General features: G+C 39.9%; 1 protein-coding gene across 2 annotated transcripts in view; it reads left to right on the top strand.

The window, feature by feature from the left end:
- Positions 1-22326, top strand: part of asic2 (acid-sensing (proton-gated) ion channel 2) — a 410825-nt gene that overhangs the window by 1923 nt on the left and 386576 nt on the right. The window contains exons 1-2 of one of the 2 annotated variants that reach the window (XM_086289918.1): positions 379-614; positions 1370-1989. In XM_086289918.1, coding sequence (XP_086146044.1) covers positions 1414-1989 — 576 coding nt within the window. In that variant the 5' untranslated portion in view covers positions 379-614; positions 1370-1413. Of the gene's footprint in view, positions 1-378; positions 615-1369; positions 1990-22326 lie in introns of those variants that run through there. The other variant, XM_086289917.1, reaches the window with a different exon arrangement.

The raw sequence follows: 22326 nt of genomic DNA, 5'->3' as shown, positions 1-22326 counted from the left end.
CTCTACTTCTGCTTCACTTCCCATGACATACCCCCCCCCCCCCCCCCATCCCTGGCCAAGCAGCCACCACTGTTTTCCCTTCTACTATCTTCCTCCCTGACAGCCTCCTGTTTTGCATCCATCCATCACTCAGTTTGAGGTTGGTGCCATATGAAAATATGAAGGGCTCAGATACAAATGCGAGCTAAGGTGGCAGTGTTTGTAGGAGGAGGAGGAAAGCTATTCAATAAGAGACTTTGCTTTTGAGAGAGCAAGGGAGGAGAGTGTTGTCTTCCCTCCTCTCTCCCTCCTCCTCCCTCACGCTCTCTCTCCACTCTCTCTCTCTGTACAAGCGTGTATTGGTGTGTGCGCCTTCCGTCTCTCCCGGCTCCGCTGTTGTTCGCCGCCACCACAGATGAGCTGGGAAGAGGAGGGAAAGCGGATGTATCTGGCCACAGGAAAGCAGGAGTTTGGATCGGCATACGAGACTAAGCAGCGGCTCTGATCATCTCTCTCTCTCTTATGCTTTTCTCTGTGTCCCTCTCTCTCTTTCACACGCACACAAACACACACGTGCGCTGTCAGACTCACGCTCGCGCCGGCTGGATGTCTACTCGCTAGGCTGAACGAGAGAGGTGCTTAGGCTTGTCATTAGTTGAGGGCACGGAAACCATGAGAAGCCTTGTGTGCGTGTGCGCTTATATGTGTGTGGCAGCTCGCATGCACACTCATGCATAAGAGAGTTACCGCGTGAGTGAGAGAGTGTGTATGTGTGTGCTTTTGAATGGAGATGAGTCGGGACATTAAATACACAGAGGCAGCTTTCTCTGGCTTTCGGCTTAAGTGACTTTCACCTCTTGCTCCGGGTCTCAGAGGACTTACTTCTGGTGTTTTTTGTCTGAAATCTAGCAGTCACAGAGGGCAGCTGAGGAAGAAAGAGAGCAGGGCAGTTTGGGATTTGTCTAGAGTGTGTGTTGAGTGGATGTTTGTATGTGTGTGTTGGGTATAGTAGGAGCCACAGGCAGTCTGGCAGCCACACTAACTCTGAGCTCAAGGGAGTGATTGAGAATGGAGGTGGAGAGGAGAGGGATGCCCTGAGGGAGCATCTTTCTCCTCTGCTTCTTACTCTTCATAGTAGTTATGTGGGTTGTGGAGATCTTTGTCTTCCTGTATCTACTTCCTCTCCTTTTTCAGTTGTTTTATCTTTTTTATCTGTCGTATTTGCATGCTTGCTGTCAGCGCTTGCTGCAGTTCTCTGTTCCAGTTTTCTAAATTTTTTTTTTCCATTTTTGTCTTTTAGCCTATTTCCCTGCATCGTATCAGTGCAGTCGATATGATTTTAGACTATGAATCTAAGCCTTTCACTGAAGTTCCATCTCTGTTTGTGCAGGTGTGAGTTTACGGGTGCTCCCTGGCTGAGGAAGTGGAGAGCTGATGATGGATCTGAAGGAGAACTGTGGCAGTCAGGGGAGCCAGGAAAGCTCCAGCCTACATCCCACCTCCTGGCAGGCCTTCGTCCACACCAGCACGCTGCATGGACTTCGCTTTATTTTCCCTTATGGTCAGCCCAGTGCACGCCGCTTGCTTTGGGCTGTGGCTCTGCTGGCCTGCCTGGGATTGTTAGCCCTGGAAAGTACAGAGCGTTTGGCCTATTTCCTCTCCTACCCTCACGTGACCAGCGTGGATGCTGTGGTGTCAAGCAGCCTGGTTTTCCCTGCTGTGACCATCTGTAACCTCAATGTGTATCGCTTCAGCCGTCTCACACGCAACGACCTGTACCACGCCGGAGAGCTGCTAGCCCTGCTCGATGTGCACCTGGCTATCCCCCAGCCACACCTGGCGGAGCCTGATGTGCTTGCGTTCCTACAGGAAAAGGCAAACTTCACGGCCTACAGGCCCAAAGCGTTCAGCATGAAGGAGTTCATTGAGAGGGTTGGCCATGACCTGGAAGAGATGATGCTCTACTGCAGATACCAAGGTGAAGACTGCAGTCCCAACGACTTCAAAACCGTGAGTATACTCTCTATGTGTTGTATTCTAAATGTCAGCTCTTTTGGGCTGAGCTGGGATCGGACCCTCTCTGCAGTCTCTTAGCCATCAGGTGGCTCTGTTTCTGTGGTGTTCAGGTTACGCGTAGAAGGTTTCCAGTGAAGAAAAAAACGTAAAATAACTTGGCGGCTGATGATTGTGCTTTCTCTCCAATGGTGCAAGACTGAGAGCATGCTGGCTGTTTCTTTTTTGAGTTACTATGTTTGGCTGCACAGGTTGGAGTTTAAGCTTTGTTGAAAATCTATTCTTTTCTGTTGCTTTATTGTTGTCCTCATCCTTCACACAATAGCATCACCTCGCTGGAAAATACAAAATATACTTCAGTGACAAGTCTAAAGTATTTTAGTCACTGAAGCAGAGGAACAGATTTGTCTTGGGCCATAGCGAATAATAAATTCCCTCATATCCGATTGGCACTTTCTTTACTTCTGCACTCAAGTATTTTTGTACTCTGAAATCCAGTAACACCAAGTACCAAATAAATCACACCACTAAAATCACTCTGTTGGCTTATCTCAGAGTGGAAAGTCACGGCTAAAACATACTGTTATTTTAATCTTTTCAGGTGTAGGACCCCTTTGTCTGTACTGTGTTTCTAATGTGCTTGTACAACTTGAGGGCATTGATCAGAGCAAAGTGGAGGTGTGTTGGGGAAATGTGTATGTCTGGTTGCACGAATAAAAAGGAAATTGGCTTTTTGGCCTCTGTGTTTGTGATATTTTACTTTTTGGCAGTCAGAGTGAGCAAGTTGTGCAGTAAATTTGGTTTTAACACATAAAGACAGCATTCGCAACGCCCATCTGTTGCATACTTGGATTTTGCAATTAGATCTATTACTGATTCTGTTAACAGTGCAGTGGATGCAGTCTGTGAATGTTACTAAAGAGAACAGTGCAGTGTTTTTTTTCTTTCTGTAGACATAGAGGATATAAATGGCTCTTTCTTCTTTGAGAATTCTTCAACACAATTGTTAAAGACTTTATAGCTATGAAAATCATGGATTTTGTTGCTTGTCCCAAGACAGTGAGTTGTATCCCAGAGTTATTTCAAGGTTTAACTAAGTCTTGCATATGCAATATTTTTACAGACCAATTTAAATGCATCCTGTGCAGTATTGGAGATTTGTATGTTTTATTTATTCTGCTGCTTATCTGTTGGCTGACTCTTGAGTTATACAATTCATCATACTGAACACAGAATCTGCATTAGTTTTAATGGTGTTGCATTATCATTACCTGGTAAGCTAAAGATTTTTCAACATCAATCTGCTCGTCATTATTATGTGACTGCAGCAATGTAAGTATGACAATAATGGAAGTTTAATGGGATTTTGATTGTATTTTTGAACATGAATCCAGGTTTAAATCAACTTAATAATATCAGTCACTGATCACATTCTCTTGATTGGCTTCATTCACTCAAACAGGCGCTTTGAAACCATCTTGTAGTTGTGCTGCTGCTGGGGGAATTCCCATGATGCACTGAGTATTTCTTCTCCAGTCCCCTCTTTTTCATTTCCTATGCACAAGTTATGCTCTCCTTTTCTCTTTCTCCCCTCCCTTAGCCTGGTTCTTTGCCTGTTAAACAAGGGTGCATTTTTTTCCACTGTTGCCAGGTACTACTTACAGGGCCTGATTGTTGGGGTATCTTCTCTAATATTGTAGGGTCTCTACCTTCCAATATAAAGAGTCCTGAGGCAGCTGATAGTGCTAAATAAATAAAATTGAATAAAAATATTCAGCTGTTAATGTTCAAATTTACAAGATTTGTGTTTTCATAAACATTTGTTGGTGCTGTCATTGAAACAATCTCTTTAATGGCCTAGTTTTCTTCAAAGGACACATTGGTCTGATGTACTGCTTCTACTTTAATAGTATCACAAACTTTAGTGTAGCCTCATGTTGGACTACTCCTCAACTACTACTTTTAATTGAGGAAGTTGGCTGTTTGGCTGAGTAAAGACACTGGTGTTGAGAGAAAGCATGAACTTTTTCACCTTTCAGGTTAAATGTAAAGACTGTGAACCGTATTAAAATAGAACTGCTATTTGGAAAATTACTAAAAATGATGCCAACTTGATGTTATGAACTTCAAAAATTCACCAATAGATTATAATCTTGCATAAAAGAGATGGAAAGTATTTTAAGTGGTTTGAAAAAATCCACAGTGCTGATTAAAGAAAGCTTTGCCGTGTGTGTGTGTGTGTGTGTGTGTGTGTGTGTGTGTGTGTGTGTAAAATCAAATCTATGAAGTAAATAAGCTTAAGCATGCAAAACTACTTTGAGTATACTCTGTGAATCTTTTTGAATTGTATCTACTGGTCCATCTTTTCATCGTAGAGCAGTAATAAAATGATGCATGGGGTCATTTAGGAAGTTGCCCAACAGCTTGAATTTCTATATAAAGATGCTGCTGATATAGCTCTGTATTAATGAGATGTTTTGTTTTTTGTGCCTGCCCCAAACCTGATCAGTGATGCGTGTACAATGCATGCAACAGCTTGTTGAAGCTGCTACTGGGATTTGGTCTTCTTTGAAGAGCTCTTAATTTTGTGAAGTGGACTCACAGAACACATCAACAGCATTATCGAACCTCTGATGTGTGTAATCCGAGCTGTTAAAGCTCCTCGCTCTGTGACACTTATTTTAGGATTGATATCATCGTGCTTTATTCTGAGAGATGCTCGATGCAGACGTTAATTGGAAAAACAACAATGGTAGATCACACTTTGGGAGTAGTGATTTTCTGTTCATACCTTCATATGGATACTTCCCTGGAAGCTCTGATCCATATTGCACTAAGCTGCAGCAAAGCTGCTGGTGAGCAATTCTCTGCTTATATCTGCCAGGAGAACATTTGATTTTCATAATTTCATTGTGTTGAATCTTCAGGGAGTTAATTCAGAGCTGGCTTGGCTGTGTTTGTTCCTTTCCATGCAGCTCAGTGAGTCAGTGTAACTTCCCTTTAGTAACCGTCTTGCATATTGTGTGACGTGTCTTTAACCTAAAGCCGGGTTCAAAGATAATCGTGTTGACAGAGCGGCTACTAGAAGGCACTGTCATCCTCTTTGCCCTCTGCCTGTTGCTGCTTCTGAGCTCCTCCTGAATTCTCCCCACTGCTCTCTGTCGACTTGCACTGTCTCTCCTTTTCTCTGTCACTGCAGCGACACACCTTCATATCTCCGGCGCCTTCTGAGTAAAAAAGAAAAAACAGTAGGACCCCCAAAATAGAAAAACGCATGCATGAATGGACTCAAACACATGGATCCAGACAAACTCATACACAAACGCACCAAAATATACATATACATGAATGAGTATACACACACTGAGGGACAGCATTACCATGACACTCCAGGGACCCGAGTCAGCGCTTGAGTGACACTGTGATGAATGACCGTGGGGAGGATTGTGGGGACACGAGAGTCAGTGTGATGTGACTGATGGAACTGGAACACAGTGCTGCACAAAAGGGAAACAGCAACAGTGTGCACATTTCCACTTATATGCATGTATTATGTGTTGCCTTCGTTTTTGGGTTTGTTTTTTTTTTATAGCATTTTTAAAATGCGCAGACTGCTCGTCCTGTTAATTTCTGTTTATACATGAGTGCCTGTGCAACCTACTTGATGTGATTCTTTCTAAATAAGCACTTTGGTGTGCTCGTTTTTCAAGGATGGCAGAAAAACAGGGCGCATTTCAAGCCAAATTCAGCATCCTCGCTTCCAAACAGCCAGTGAACAAAACAAAAGCCTGCCTTTTTTTCTCCCCCCCACCCACCCACTTGATTCTTTCAACGCAGCATCTGCAAGGATGCTGAGTGGTCGTAGTGCTTCTCCATCCTAAGTATCAAGTTGTGACTGTGAATCTGTGAGAAAGTTGTGGTGCTGAGTGTGGAAAAGAAATTCAGAGCCTACCTGTCTAATACAGGGAATAATTTTATGTTTTTTTCAACTTCTATCACTTGCATTGTCCCAAAAAGATATGATTATATAACCCTTTCAAAAAATGGAAACTAACAGTAAGTTATTGATGTTCTGTACGGGAAAAATATTGCAGCGCATCAATGTAGGTATGTCAATACCTATCAATGTCTCAGATAGTCTAGAAATGGTGACATAAGTAGTTTGTGCCTGAGGGATCTTTTTATTAATGAAAATGGATAATAGATGTGATTTTGTTTGTGCTGCTTTTAATTCCATTATTTTATGCAGTGTAACGACTTTAAGTGCTTGCTGACTCTAGCTTGTAAATAGCACTTAATATAATTTTTTGGCTTAGCTTTGCAGTGTTGATTCGATACCTGTCTGTCAAGTATTTTAGAAATGTGGTTAATTTATTTCTAGACATCTAATATTTTTACTCAGAGCCAAGTACTATATATTGGGTTAGCATTAATAAGTATAATAACACTATTATTTTAATGGTTGTCCTGCTTTGCCTGAAACAAAGACCACCTTTTCCAATTGTAACCCTAACCCTAATAGACACCCCCTCACTCCCTAAGGCTTGTCATTCTGGAAGAATCCTGTTAATATCATACCTACACTTTATAATGAAACTTTAACCTTCGGGGAAATGGAGCAGATGCCAAATGTCTTTAATTTAATGAGCATGACTATCATTTAGGGACTCTTCTATTAACCAAATTGATCATGCAGTGAAAATTGTAAGAAACTGTGGGCCTAATAATTTCAACTCAGTCTTTTCCTGGCATAAATTGTACCCCATTGCCCATCCTTAAAATTTTGCTGGTGTAGGTGTAAGCCTATCATGTGTTATGTGTTTAATCAATTTCCCTGTGCCTGTGTTTGTTTTGCTGGGTGTGATTACAGCCATGATTAAATGCTGATTGATCACACTGACAAGACACATCAGTGTCTGCCAGAGTGAATCAGCTCATTGGGCCTCTCCTGCATTCCCTGCGTGCTTCAGTAATATATATAAATACCCCTGTAGTAGGACTATCCTGGGATGACCCTATCACACTCTCAGGCTTAATGTGAAACCTGATAGCAGCCAGACCCAGAGGTCTGTATCAAACAGATACTAATTAGCTACTCATCCATTCCTCTGACCGGAACCTTGTTGGAGCAGCATTGTCAATGTAATGGTGCTGGCTGTTTACAACAACAGCAGTTAGTCATTACATGCAACCTGTGGCCTTAGCACTTCACAGGCTAATTATTGCATGGCTAGATTTGCCTCGCTTTCACCAGTAGAGCAGGAGTATCTTAATGTCAGTCACCAATGTGTTGGGGGATTATGTGCTTTCTAATCTGTCCTCCCCCTTCTCCTCCTCCTCTGGCCACTCCATCTCACTAACAGCATTTTATCACTTTTGCATTCATTTCTCAACATTTGAAAGCCCAGTGCGTCACATTAGGTTTTAGTGGATGTACTGTATTAATCACTAATGTGGTATTACCGTGGCATTTTACATTCCCTGCGGGCATGATATCTCAGTCTCTTTAAAGGGCATGGAAAGCACTACAGCCACCCACAAGCCTGCCTTTCTAAAACACCCTGGAGAGGCAGGCAACCTGTGCTGTTTAACCAACTTGGAAGAAAAGTTGGAGTGTAGCCACAGACAGACAGCTTAGTGTGTGGATAGTGCTTATGTAGTAGATAGTGCAGCTGTCTGCAGTGGTGTATTATAGTAGGTTGAAGATGGAGTGTGTGTAAAAGGAGTAATTTTCCCCGAAGGGGTTTTCTACTAAAAATAATTGCCTTGGTAATTAATGTAATGATTAATTTATTTGTGTCAAAACAAAGTTTTTCTTTTTTTCCCCGACTAAAATAATGCAGGAGATGTTGGGTGTGCCCGTGAAAGTGAAGTGCTTCGTTTCTACAGCTTTAATCACGAGGAGCATACTCGTGTGTCCTTTTTTGTCACATAGAATTATTAAGAAGGATGGCGCTTCAGCTTTGTTCTGAGCTAAGTCTACCAAGAAGTATAAAGGAAGTCTTCTTGGGTAACTTGTTAATTTAACAGAGTGAATACATCAGTGAACATTGTGGCCTTTATCACATTAAGACATAGAGTACACTGCCCCAAAGCAGCTTGTTTTTTATATAGCAATGATAAAGGATACTAGATTTAATGAACAATTGTTTATCTTTTTGTATGTGATTTTGGCTTAGTGTGATGAGAGGCATGTTACAACCTAAATTACAACCTATAACTGTGTTATCAGGCTACCTTAACCCTATTACACATAAAAAAACACTTTAACTTATGATATGGGCATCAGAAGCATTGCTTTCCATAGTAGTCACAGGGAGCCGTGCTGGAACTTTTCTTCAAAGAAATTAAAGTGGAGTTTAAATCAGAAATCATCGAACTGAAAAAACCTAGTGGCCTAAATTTGAAATGTATTTTTTTAATGGTTTATTATTCCTTGTTTTTGCTTGGTTTCTGAAAATCACTGAAACCCACTGAAAGTCTTCTTTTCAAATAAGCTGCTCTCATTGATGACAGACTACTTAATTCTGTTAGTGTGACTCTATTGACATAAGGTATCAGTAGCAGCATTATAGTGCAATGGTGGTAGTCTATCTAGTGAGTTAGGTGGAGTGATGCTTATTTGACACACTTGTTTACTTCTGGGAAGCACATCACTAGCTACTAGCATTTTCTCCAAGGATAACTGTCATTGGCTGGTTTTGCTTGACAGTACTTTTTTTTTGCCTCAAGTGAAACAAGTTTGTGATTTTCTCGTTTATTGGCAAGTGTAGTCTTCCATATTTTGCAAGGTGTTTTCATGGAGCCTGTTGAAGTAGCTCTGTTTTTAAGTACTAAACTGCCTCCGCATGCCTGAGATTGCCTCATTCACCACTCATGTGTGGTGTTGGTATATCATAGATATTGCGATATGACACATAATTTATACCACTGGACAGTATACGGCCTGATGTGCCTTGCTAATGGGAAGTGGAGTGTTTATGGAAATGTGTTCATTAAGACTGGTGAGCTCTTTGTCCATAGCATGAACAAAATACTGCCCATACTGTTTGCCCCAAAGCTGAATTCAGTTATAGGATGTTGACATAATATAGCCTTTCAGATAATAGGTTTTGCCTACATTTAATAATTATTTTCATTTGTCAGTAAGCTGGAAATTTTATATTTTTTCTTAAATAACTGATCTACTGTTTGGTCCATAAAAAAATAGAGGATAAGGTATGACCATGGCTTATCTTACTTTATCAACATTAAGATGAAAAAACAGAATAGAAGTAGAAAACATTTGACATTTTGCTAAAAAAAAGAAAAGAAAAACAAATGGCCATGGAAAGCTGATTATATTTCAGTCAATCAAATAATTGATTCATAAGATAAAAAATAGCAGCTCTAATTGGTCTAAGCTTCCTTCACTAAAACTGTAGGCAGTCCCATTCAGAAAAACTACCTCCATCCTGTCGACTAGCTCAGGACATCACTAATGGCCAGACTACATTTTATTCTTGTGAATAAGTTAACCGCCCAGCGTTTCCCTGCATGAAACAGAAAATGAGAGGTTTATAGCAGAGGCATGGAGCTGTGGCAGGGCGGTCCATGAAGTCATGGTTGTAGATGTTGGCTGGCGCTCACACTAGCAAAGAAAGAAGAGAAAGCTGAAAGAGGGGAGAGTGGTATGTCCCATTACCTAAGCAACCTATCTGGAGACCTACTTCATCTTGGCCACGGGAGGAGGACGGGATGATGTGTGTGATTTAATGTACTGCAGGCTATGTTTATATTTTCATGTGTATGGGTTTGTGTTGTCATATGCAATCAGTCCTCATGTGTGTTTGTATTTGTGTGTGTAAGAGCTTCTTGATGAATTAGCCATCAGTTGCTTCCAGCAGATATTGACTGTTTGTGAAATCAAAGGTCAAGTGGCTAGTTAACTTGAATTCCTTTAGTCTGTTTGGCAGCCACAGAGTGAAAATTATATATTTTCTGAATCAGTACTTAACCTCCCAGAAATACCGTCTTGCATGCTTTATTGATCAGCTTGAGAATTCGTATTATTGTTTACATGTATTGCAGATAGTATAACCAGCCGGGAGCAGCACCCTGGGACATAAAGGCATAAAGCTGTGTGAAAGCCTGAGATTGCAATCATATTTATATGCTTCCTGAAGTTTCAGTGCAATTTTAGTTTTCAGATGTGTTGAAATCCATGAATTTCAGTGGCCACAACAAATGACTCTAAAATAAGCCTACGTGACTGTTTCAGAAACCAAAGGTTAGAAAATGTTGACTTTTCTGTCTCAGCCTGCTGTGCAGTCACCTTAAATTCTCAGTTTTACACATTTAATTTTTAAAATCACTGATGTTTGCATCAGTGAAAGAATAAAATAAACATTGGTCACAAAACATGGTCATATTCATGCAAATGAATTAAATCATTTTCTGTGGTGACCTGTGTTCTTGAGTAAGACTGTTTTCACTTGTGTACCTAACCTAACATTAACGCATCACACTTCACGACTCCTGAAGTGTGATGCGTTAATTAGTCTAGCTAATATAATATTACTGGCTATGAGTTGTTTGCTGATTTTATTTGTTTTGTCCGTCTTTGAAAACGATGTGATCACTAAGGTATTGGGAAATCCCCCATGCTCTTATTTTGAAAGTTCAGTCACACCTGAACCGTTAGCACCAGCACTTCTATGGTCATCATAGCACTCCTATGTTGTGAGACTCATCCTGCAGTTTGATAAACTAACGCCACCATCTTAGGCTGCAGTGTGTTGCTACCCCCCGATATTTTCTTAATATCTGTGAGCTAGGGGGTCACTAAAACCAGCACATGAAGCTGGGTGAGAACTGGTTGAGGTGCGGCGACGCTGTGAGCTTAGGCTGCAGAAAAGAACCAAGAGTATTATCGTAGACTAAAGTTCAAGATGGTGGAGTTCAGGTCTGTTCAAGTGAAAAGAAACTTACTAGCTGTACAGAGACAGCTGACATTAATCCATTATTTATTATCAAAAACTGTTTAAGAAAATCTAGGTGAAATCCTCCTGGAGCTTTTAGTCATCAATTTCTATTATTATTTTGTATGTATAATGTATTTTTTGTTTGTTTTCCTCTTAGATGTTGAGATAGTCCGTAGACCAGTTCTGACTCCTGAGCTGTATTTTGCCAATAGGTGGACATATATGTGAAAATCCCTTGATAAAACAGCTTTGCATCCCTAAAGCTGTTTTGGAAAGCAATCATTTAATATATTACTTTGAAGTTTAATCTGTACTTAAGTATGATCAGGTTGTTACATCATCTACAGAGTTAGAAGCTCCTGAATACATTTTTGTTGGTTTCTCAGTTGGCACCTGAAATTTCAGTGCTTTTCAGGGGTAGGTCAAAGTAAAAAATGTTCATGTTTCAGTGTTTAACTGGTAATGTTTTTTTTTTACACTTCACATACCGTGTGCAAAACGTATTGCCAAGCCTTCAAGGGTAATGCACAGAACTGAAATTGAATGCTACAGTCAGGGTATCTGCTGCTACTGGAAAACCTACTTTGGTTTCAGTACTCTGATAAAGGAATGCATTGACTGCAATCAAATATTCATGAATTAGTGCTATTAGATCGAATTGGCCATTGGACATTAAACTGCTATAGCTCACTCTGTTAACATTTTTGGTCCATAGTTATTTTGAGGTTGGATGTGATTCATTGTTCAGTTGGTACGTCACTTCAGAGTTCAGAAAGTTTGTTGGTGCAGCAAAGAAAACAAATGTATAAATGCAAATTTTTGTCACATGTTGTCAAAAGATTAAGTTTCTAACTGTCAAATTTTTACTTAAGGTACTTAAATGGTGCATACCAATAATACACAGGACTGACTGGCTGTCTCTACATCAGTTCGCAAGGTGGCATTTTGAGTGGTGTGCCTAAAGTGATCTCACTGCTGTAAAGAATTAACTTTACAAAGAGACAATTTACAATCTTGTCAAAATTATGCTGATCGTTCTATTGTTAGAAAAAGCTATAAAGTATTTGAATTTTAAATAGGAGCTACACCGAGGGATTAAAACACTAAACTGAACATGGGACATGTAATTGATCCATCATCCATCACCAGTTCTCTGCATGGTCTGTACTGTTTAATTTCCTGCTATGGGGATTTGAGCATGCTTGACAGTCAGCTTTTTTGTTGTGTAAATTTTTGATAAAGATGACTACATCAACAATGCCTCTGCAGGCGAGCAGAGCACAGACTGCTGGGTACTTTTTATCAACACAGTAGCCAAACACGTGATTTCATGATATCTGAAGTAATTACCTTTCATATGTTAGCCTTCTTTGCCTTCCTGTAATCTTTCACAGTGTCTAAGCTGAGCATTAGATTTCCAGAACTGACCAGCTGATGGTAAAAAAAATCACAGGTTCTCCTTAAACAGGGTGGCTGACTCTTTCAGAGTCCCTTTTGTCCACCTGTCTCTTTTAATCTCCGTAAGCTACACTGGAGCTCTTTTGATCTCGATGGTCATACGCATGTGAGAGCTGGATGTTCAGGGCCCTGTTTCTGCCAGGATACAGAGACTTTGATGGAAAGCAACCATTGGTTAAACTGATACCTTGATTTGTTGAGTCATGATGGCCATTATCATCTTTCTAAGGACTATGTAACAACTACTTGCATATACATCTGCAGTTAATTGTGGTTTAAATATACAAGGTTAGAAAGCATTCTTAATGTATTTTTTTTCAGTCAATTCATAACAACTGCATGTTGTGCAGAAAATATATCAATTACTAGCTTGTGCTTTACAGTACAAAGTTTAGAGAGGGAGACGAGGCCTAAGTAAATAAGAGGAATGGTACGAAGTAGGGCTGGGCTATATCATACCGTTCACAGTAATACCGGTGTAATTTTGGGCAACGATAGGAAAATGAAATATCGCGATAGAATATGGGTAAAACGCGCATGCGCAGTGCCTATGTTTACATACGCACATGGCGGCGACGCAGAATGAGAAGAGCGAAAGTGGATCGTTGAATGAAACGGATGAACTAGAATTGGTTTGTAAAAATGCTGCAACTTCAGTGGTGTGGAACTGGTTTAGCTTTCGTCCGTCAGATACAAAACAAAGCACTATTTTTGGTAGAGCATGCTAGCGGGCTGTCGTTATTACCGTGTTGTTTGGAAAATACGGCACACTTAAAATCAATCCTTTGATTTTTCTGAAAATCGACAGAGACCCTTATAATCCCGTGTGCCTTTTGTATGAATTCTGGTTGTGTTTACTGACCTCGAAACAATTTTATGTCGTACACGGCGCTCGAAAATCTGTCAAGTGTTTTAGTACGACTTTGCTAAGCTACGAACCCGCACCGCTTGATTGATTGTCGGAGCATTACGGCTGTCGTAGGCAGGCGCCTCGCGGAGTGATACGTACTGTGCTTCAACATAATATTACCGTGTTGTGTGTGTATAACCTCTTTTTAAGTTTTGTGGATATTATACATCGTTATGCTGAGGATATGTCGGCCAATTTCCACTGGAAATGACTTTTGGTTAAACTGTTAGCAAGGAATTTGCACTGTTACATTTTTATATAATTTTAATGCACATAAAAAAAACAGCTGCTTGTTTAAGTGAAAATACATTGATGGGGTTTTTTGCACTAATAAAGTTGTGGAGTTGTAAAGCATTTTGTCTGGTGTCAATTATATAGTCAGTTATATCGTTATCGCAAAATTTCAAATGTATATCGTGATAAATATTTTTGGTCATATTGCCCTGCTCTAGTACGAAGAGTTAAATGTCTTAATAACCCCTTCAACATCTCCATCTGTCAGGATCTGCCTTGTCTTCAGGTATGGATGCTATTCTCCTAGAAAGGATCTTACATTGGTGTCAGGACAATGTGTGATATTTCTATCAAAATGACACAGGACAGTGTGCAGACAGCATGACTGGAAATCACAGACGATGGCCCCACAAGGCCAAGGTTGGATTGATTCTCTGTCTGCTTCTGAGTTTGTCTGACTGTAGTCTTTTTTTTTTTTCACTATATCTTGGAGTATATCTTTAAGTGAAGTATAATTGCAAACATTTAACATTTGTTATCTAATCTCTGGTCAGTTTACTTCATTATGTTCAATCCTCTGTTTGGATTGCTAGTAAATGTTAGCAATAGATCCAAGTTTTTCCAATAAAGCATCTGACATACGTTGCCTATATAAATGCACTAACAGTATTTTAACATAAAATGCGATGAACCTAGTCTTACAAGAAGTAATGACATAAAAAAAGAAGAATTGGGTGAGACCAAAGAGCAGAGCTAAAAGTATGTTAATGCTGAGCCTACTGCACATTCGTAAAGCAACCCTTTGCATTATTCACAGTTAAGTAATCTCACACTTTTATCCTGTAATACTATTTAGCTGTTTATCTACCTCATGCACTTCCACTTTAGTTAAACCTCGCCTCTGTCAGTGCGCCCCAGGGTGGCTGTGGCTACAATGTAGCTGCCATCACCAGTGTGTGAATGTGTGTGTGAATGGGTGGATGACTGGATATGTAAAGCGCTTTGGGGTCCTTAGGACCAAGTAAAGCGCTATATAAATACAGGCCATTTACCATTTACCAAACCCCAGTTGCGCAGGCTTAGAGACTCGTCTGTGACCCCTTAGCAACCACTGGTCGCTAGGGAATAGTGTGTATTTCCTGACACCAATCACCTGCCAAATAAAAATTTGAATTCCAGCCACTTTGGTGTAGTTGGAGGTCGCAGCGACTTTTGGTTGTCAGGTGGTTATTGGCTAGTATCTGTGTGAGTGAGGTTTCAGTTAACTTAAATTTTACAAACTGGCTTTTCTTTGTGTAAAAGGATCATGAAATCACAGAATTCAAAGACCAATATTAAGTAAATATAATCATGATGCTAATTTAAAATACATTTCTCCAAGCTGTGTTTAATTCTGGTGTGTGACAGCTGTCAAAAAATAGTTTTTGGAGAATTCTCTCTTCCGTTGACTGTGCCTTACTTGCTGTGTTTTGAACTTGTGTGACCCTAAAACTTGATTTCTGCTGTTTTTAAAAATTAAAGTTTTGTTCTGCTGAGACTGAGTGAACTCAGTCTCACTTTCAGCTGCCATCACTGCCTCTCTCCTCTATTTGGCAGGAGAGAGGCAGCGCTGTGTACAAAATAAAATAAAACCTGCATGAACAACCATTTATTTGCTTGTTAGCATGGTTAAAGTTTGTTTGTGCATGTTGAAAAAGATGAAAGAATACACTATTTTATTCTGTTCTCTGTCTACTCAGTGCTCCTCAGATCTTGAAGTACACTGTTAGAAAGAACAGACCCGATTCATAAACCCTAAGTGATTGTTGCCACTGCATGAGAGTGACATGGATTGGATGTCTTGGGCAACCTCTTTGCTGATGCTACATTGTTGATTTTTGTTTCACTGAAATTCATATTGGATCTGATTTCAGTGTCAGTGATAAAAGCTGGTATGCTGCAAATGAAATGTTGGAGGACAGCAAGTGTTTAGGTTTCATGTTGCAGCTGCAAAGATTGTGAATGTCAGCTATATATTGGGGTGTTTTTATATTTGTTTTGTCATGTTTGATTTTTTTAAAGCAGAGGTTAGCTGGTTTGCGGACCATGCCTGTGTTAGTGTAGATAAGTGCATTTAGTGATGTCTGCTCCTGTGTTAAATGAGAGAACCTGAAATGTTCTCACTGATCTTACTGATGTATCAGTTTTTACTTTCTCTGGTGCAATTAGCTTAAAACGACCTTCGAAATGACAAATGGAAGCAAATTAGAGTGGGAATTGTCCAAGATGACTACTTAATAATCAAACAGGAGTACTTGGACGTAAAAGCCTGCCTCTAATACCAACTTGCTGGCATCTGTGGTTAAGGTTAAAAAAAAAAAAAGAAGACCCATGGCTACTGTTTGAGGAAATGCGGTAAATAGCACACCAGTATAAAGACACAAGTGATGGCACAACCAGCACATAACATGTCCCCATTTTCTCACTTGGAGGGAAAATGGTATGGGCAGTGATGACACTGAATTTGAAGTGCCTGTCTGGGTATTTACTGAACACCATGGTGAAAACCACAAAAGCCTTCGATAAGAGACATCTCAGATGTCTGATATGCTGTCTTGCATAAATCTGAACTTGTGACATTCCACATAATGGAGCATTGTGCTTTTATTGTATTCTGCAGCACTCATAGAATCCTTTGGGAGCTCATTTGAATGAATATTTTACCAGGCATAATCCTTTCTTCCAACTCTGTATCTTAACTAGACATTCTTTTCCTATGATGAAAGTAAACTTAAAAAAATACATTCCAGTTTTTATTTTGTGTAAATTACGCATATATTAGCATCATTATCATACAGGATTGCAAACAAATGCACTGAGTTATTTATCGCAGTCTGCTGTTCTCACCTTGTACTTTCTACCTTCTTACCTGTTCAGTCATTCTCAGTCTAATTATATCTAGCTGCATTTGTGTCAGTGCTGCCTTATTTACTTTCTCTCGCCTGCATTCACACTCAGTTCTGCTTTGGCAGTTACCGCCTCGCTTTCCCTTCCCATTCATTATTCAATGAGTGGTTGCTTGGATGTCCACGGATCTGGATCCAAACTTCATCCTGAGATACCTCATGCGGCACCTCATGCGGCGACTTGTAACATTAGTAGCTGTCTCTATCATGTCATGCTGCAACAACACTTCACATACTGCTGGCAGTGATACCTGCTGGTGTTCCTGACAGGATGAGTGCATCTTTGTGAAGTGAATGTGCCAGCTCATTGTTGGCATCAGCTGATACGGGAAGGTCGGTGGTTGTGGCGTTTGGACTTGTTATGAATATGTACTGACAGCAGGCGAGCAGCCGAGGCAGTGTTTGATCTGGGATCTACATGGACATTTACTCAGTGTGAGGACGACTGGCAGGCAGGCAGGTGGGAAAGGAGGAGTAAAGCAGGGTGAGCTCAGCTCGGACATGTGTGTTAATGTTACAGCAGGCTAGGAGAAGACTGCTGACACCAAAAGAAGTGCCGTCTCATGCCTGGCTGACTGCATGAAAAGGGCAGGATGAGAGGGTAGAGAGTTGGGCAAAGTTTGTTTGTGTTTGTTTGACAAACAGGAAAAGAAAAAAGAAGAGACATGGTCTTACAACAGGGCCCCTACAGCCATTTATTTTCATTATCAATTAAAGAATTTATTTACTTGCTCTTCTTAGTATTCAACATAAAAGAAAACAATAGTTAACCAGAGTCTAAGATGAATCTGTCCTATATTTAAGAAGCCAGAGGGTGAAAACAGATTGGTTAGCCACACATTTCAATAGATGTTTAATGGTTAGCTCATGAATTAACTAACCTCTTTGCAATCTCAGAAGAAATTGAAAAAGAATGAAGATCTTTTAGGTAATATGGTCTGATGTTTTAACAGCCAAGGCCCCGGTAGGATCAGTAGTAACACTGCTTCAACAGTCCGCTGGCACGAGTGGTGGTGCAGATGGGAAACATGGGTATGTTTTGCAAATGCATTGGAATAAAAATTATATTGGTAATAAGAAATGAAAAACACTCAGCCCAACAGTGTCTTTTGAACAAAGATGGGCTAAAACAACAGCCATGCAATAAAATCTTCCCTTTATGAAGGTTATAAAACTCTGTTTTTCTTGGAACTGCAGTAGAATGATGGTCATTGTTGCTTTGAACTCCGCTCTACTGTTTTGCGTCACATTATACTCTCAGTTTTCACTTTTTTGGTTTTTTTTACCCCTTCTCTACCAGCGAAGGGAGACTAAATAATGAAATACTGATGCTCTGGTAAGGTAGCAATTGGCTGTTATTTTCTTCTGCAGCCAACACTCTTTGTCCCACCTGCAATTTTCTACCAAATTAGTACTATTACCAGCAGACACTGACGCATGGAACAGTAAACAGGCAAGACTTTTCCACACATCTGTGTACACATGGTCTGTAGTCAAAGGAGGACCTGGATGACTGAGAACCTTCACAGACACATGGTCTGTAGGTTATCACATCTGTGAATCATCTAGTGAACTATACCTCTGCTGTTAATGGTAACATGTCAAAAATAACATATCTTTTGAAATGTGTTATTTGGCTGAATAAGGAGGATTTAACATTGAGATGAGAATGTAAAAGAGCTCATGTTAAATAGCGCTGGCACTGGGAGTCTTTGTTCTGCTTGTCACTAAAGGTAGTTTTTTGTTATTTAGATTCTATGCATGGTGGTGTATAATGCACAATGAATTTTAGGCATCTCAGGGGACTCCTCAGTGGTGTTGTGTCAAGAATATGAAGGAACATTCCTGTATACACTCACTGTATACACCTTACTGATACTTGTTCTCTCTGTATTTAAAACTGTCGTAATTTTTCACGTTATAGATCTAAGAAGTTGCTGGAAACATTCCTTTTGGTCCATGTTGATATGATAGCATGACACAGTGGCTGGTTGCACGTCCAGTTGCATCATTTAGGCAAAACTCCAGCTCCACCATTTCCCAAAAGTGCTCTGTTGGATAGAGATCTGGTGTCTGTGGAGGCCATTTAACACAGTGAACTATCATTGGATGGACATGTTCAGCCCCAATACTCACTACTCCACCACCAACAGCTTGAACTGTTTACACAAGGCAGGATAGATGTATGCATTCATGAAGCTGGCATCCAAATGGAGAGTCTCAGTTTCTAGTTTGTAGCTGCCAGGAGTGACACTTATTGTAGTCTGCTGCTGTATCCCATATGTTTCAGTGTTCAACATTGTTGTGCATTGGTTGTCATGAGCGGTTGTTTGAGTTACCTTTCTATCAGCTTGAGGCTTGAGCAGTCTGGCAATTCTCCACTGTCCTCTGAAATCAAGAAGGCATTTTCTCCGCTGCTCACTGAATATTTTCTCTTTTTCACACCATTCTCTGCAAACCCTAGAGATGGCTGTGTGAGAAAAACCCAGTAGATCAGCAGTTTCTGAAATACTTGGGTTGTTTATGCAAAATGAGTTAGTCTATGTTTGAACTCACTCAAATCGCCTTTTTTCCTCATTTTTTGCTCATTTGAACTTCAGCACCATGTATTCATGCCTAAATTCATTGTTTGAATTAATGAGCAGTTGAACAGGTGTACCTAATGTCTCTGTAGGTTCTCAGTCATCCAGGTCATGGTAGCCTAAGGCAGGGGCAGGGATAGCTCAGTAGGTAAAGTGGTTGCCCCATGATCGGAAGGTCAGGGGTTCGAAACCACTGAACGGCTACCCTGAGTTATGTACCGTCCCTACACACTGCTCCCTGGGCCCTGCACTGGTGGCTGCCCGCTGCTTCACTGGGTGAATGGGTTAAATGCAGAGCAGTAATTTCCCTACGGGGACTAACACACACACACACACATTAGCCAGCGGTCCCCAACCTTTTTTGCACCGCGGACTGGTTTATGTCCGACAGTATTTTCACGGATCGGCCTTTAAGGTGTCGCGGATAAATACAACAAAATAAAACTAGTACCGGTACCGAAAAAAGAAGATTTATTCATAACACACGGGAAAAGACCCAGGGAAACAGAGATAACGATAAAGTTAACAATTTCTTTTTTTAATCCAAAAAAATAAAAACTCAGAAAACCAGAAGTTTCACACCCGAGCCTCAACTTTTGTGGCCTGGTACCAAACGGCCGTGGTCCGGGGGTTGGCGACCGCTGGTCTTAAGAGCTTGGGAAGAAAACAAGTGGTCTTTAGGTTTCTTGAAGATGTTTAACCTCTTATTCGAGAAGCATTTTTAATTCTTAAACCAAAACCTTCATTAGGTGTACATAATGAAGTGACTGTCAGTGTATAGCCATATCTGTTCTCATTCCAAGTATTTGTTTATTGAAGATAATTTCAGGACTTGGGCAGTCAAACATAAAACCGATATTTTTCAGCTCTGCTATGGAAAAACACCTATAACCATTTCCTTCCCCCTTTCATATCATCTGCCAATATTATGAACTTGTTCTGTGAGACAATTTGTCATTGTCAGTGTCATCTGGCAATGTTGAGTTCACACTCTGGGTCGGTTATTTTGCTCTTTACTTTGCAATTGTCAGGACAGGTGATTAAATCACTGTTGCCACAATGACCTCCCAGAGTTGGAAAACCCTCTCTCAGTTAATCGATTGCAGAACTGTTGAGGACACCAAGGTTATTTCTTTGTGAGATTTTGTTTTTGTTCTGCAAGTAGCAGTTTTAGTCACCTACTACAATTTAGCTTTCTGCAGTAAAAAACTTTTATTTTACATTTATGAATGAATTGACTGTAGTTTCTAATTGCCAAAATATTTTATTTGTATTGATATGTAATTAAGAAAAACATTAACTCTTACATTTCAGAAATTGGTCAATGCTGTAATTTAAATCTCTCATAAATTAGTGGGCAGGGATAACTCAGTAGGTAGAGTGGTGGCCCCATGATCGGAAGGTCGGGGGTTTGAATCCACTGAAAGGCTACCCTGAGGTACCCCTGAGCAAGGTACAGTCCCTACACACTGCTCCCCGGGCGGCCAGTGGCTGCCCACTGATTGAATGGGTTAAATGCAGAGAGGAATTTCCCCACGGGGATCAATTAAGTATACATTATTATTATTATTATTATTATTATCATTATTATTATTATTATTAAATTGCGTGAATGAATTTTTGAAAATGTCTTTATGACCAAGGCTATCCAGGTCAGAATCTTTCATTGTGTGATATAGCCTAAAATTATATCCAAGCAATGCAGGGAGGTTTATGATAATATATAATGAAGAAAGAAAAACCCAAACCTAGATTGAACAGTGTTTTATTAGTGATTGTGACTTGCAGGAAGCAGCATTTAGTGTTTTTGACTCAACTGGTAAAACAATTTTCTTGGATATTTGGCAAAGCATTAGACTACTTTGTTGGTTTTTAAAGTAGATCCCTTTTCAATATATTGTCATCAGAGGCTGAAATAGCTCTTGCTGTAAAATAAATAAATAAAAATTACTAATTATTGAGCTCCAGTCAGCTCACTTCAGTTACTTTGCAGGAGAAATTTCTGCAACTTTTCTCTTTCGTTCTCTGGCAAATATTCCAGAGCCTGCGACAAAGAATGTAATGTGTGGAGACAGGGCAAAAAACACCCGAGACACTACTGAGCTGCCTTGTCATGCTGCAATCTGATACTTTTAGATTGCAGGCACAATATATATCAAAAACATTGATTTTCCGTCAGCTATTAAGCTCTCATTGAGCTTAATTGGCTCACTGTTTTTGGAGGGAATTACATACATAAAACCTGGTTTAAAGTGAATTATTATTAAACTGAATCACTTGCTCTGGTAGACTGCACTAGTTATAAGTGCTTCAGTTAGTGGATCACTTGCAGAACTTTGAACTCTCATGTAGACATAGTCAGTGTTAGTAAATCTGGGCCGTAGTGCCACAGTGCTGATGTGAGTTTTCTGCATTCCACTGAACATTCAGGGAGATTTTCAGTTTCTTGTTGTTTTCACTTGCCAGGGGTCTGTGGTAGCAATAAATTAATTATTAATAATTTCTTGAATGAATTTAAAATAATTGTTTGTTTTTTTCTTATTAGATGTCTGATCTACTGATTTTACTGCAATACCTAGCAGTAAAATAAAACCAAATTATCTTGTAGACCTTCTAGTACTCAGATATGTGATATTAAATCTGAGTTCTTGCTGTGCTTATGATGACTTGCTTGCAGCTTTTTGTCCTTTTATTTTTTAAAACAGAGAAAATAAAACGGGTGACCTGAGGTGCATATAAAATATCAGCAGCTACACCAACTTTGGTCAGTATCTGTGTTAATGCTTGATGTCGCTATGCATATCAATTAGACCTCAAGGCTACATTTACATGAGGTCTCTAATGTCATCTCTAAACAGGAATATTTCTGCTCATAGTTAAAGCTGATTAAACTGCATAAGGAAGTTTCATAGGACATTTCCTCATGACTCCAAAATGTACAGAAGGTAATTAAGTTATATGAATGATGAATCAACTTATGTCAAGCTTAGGCTATACGATTTTTAAAATCTTAGCCAATTTTGAAATTGTGTTTGTTCAAAGAAAAGGAACTAGAATATTTTTTTGTGTGAAATCTCAAACATGAACATACTTAAATGATTTCCAGGTAATGGTGCATTACACACTGGGATTATTGGGATCATTGTGCTATCTCACACGTCCTCATGGGGACACAGACAAAGAAAAGTGAAGGCTTTGGAGCTACAGCTTGCTGTAACTTTGCAGTGAGGAAGAAAACAACA

Source organism: Aulonocara sp. 'chitande type north' Nkhata Bay, linkage group LG4, assembly GCF_057382095.1.
Source record: "Aulonocara sp. 'chitande type north' Nkhata Bay isolate Kocher_YH1m ecotype deep benthic linkage group LG4, A_spYH_male_GT1.1, whole genome shotgun sequence".
NCBI classification, from domain to species: Eukaryota; Metazoa; Chordata; class Actinopteri; order Cichliformes; family Cichlidae; genus Aulonocara; species Aulonocara sp. 'chitande type north' Nkhata Bay.
Note: the sequence above shows the minus strand (reverse complement) of the source record. Positions and strands in the feature narration are given on the sequence as shown.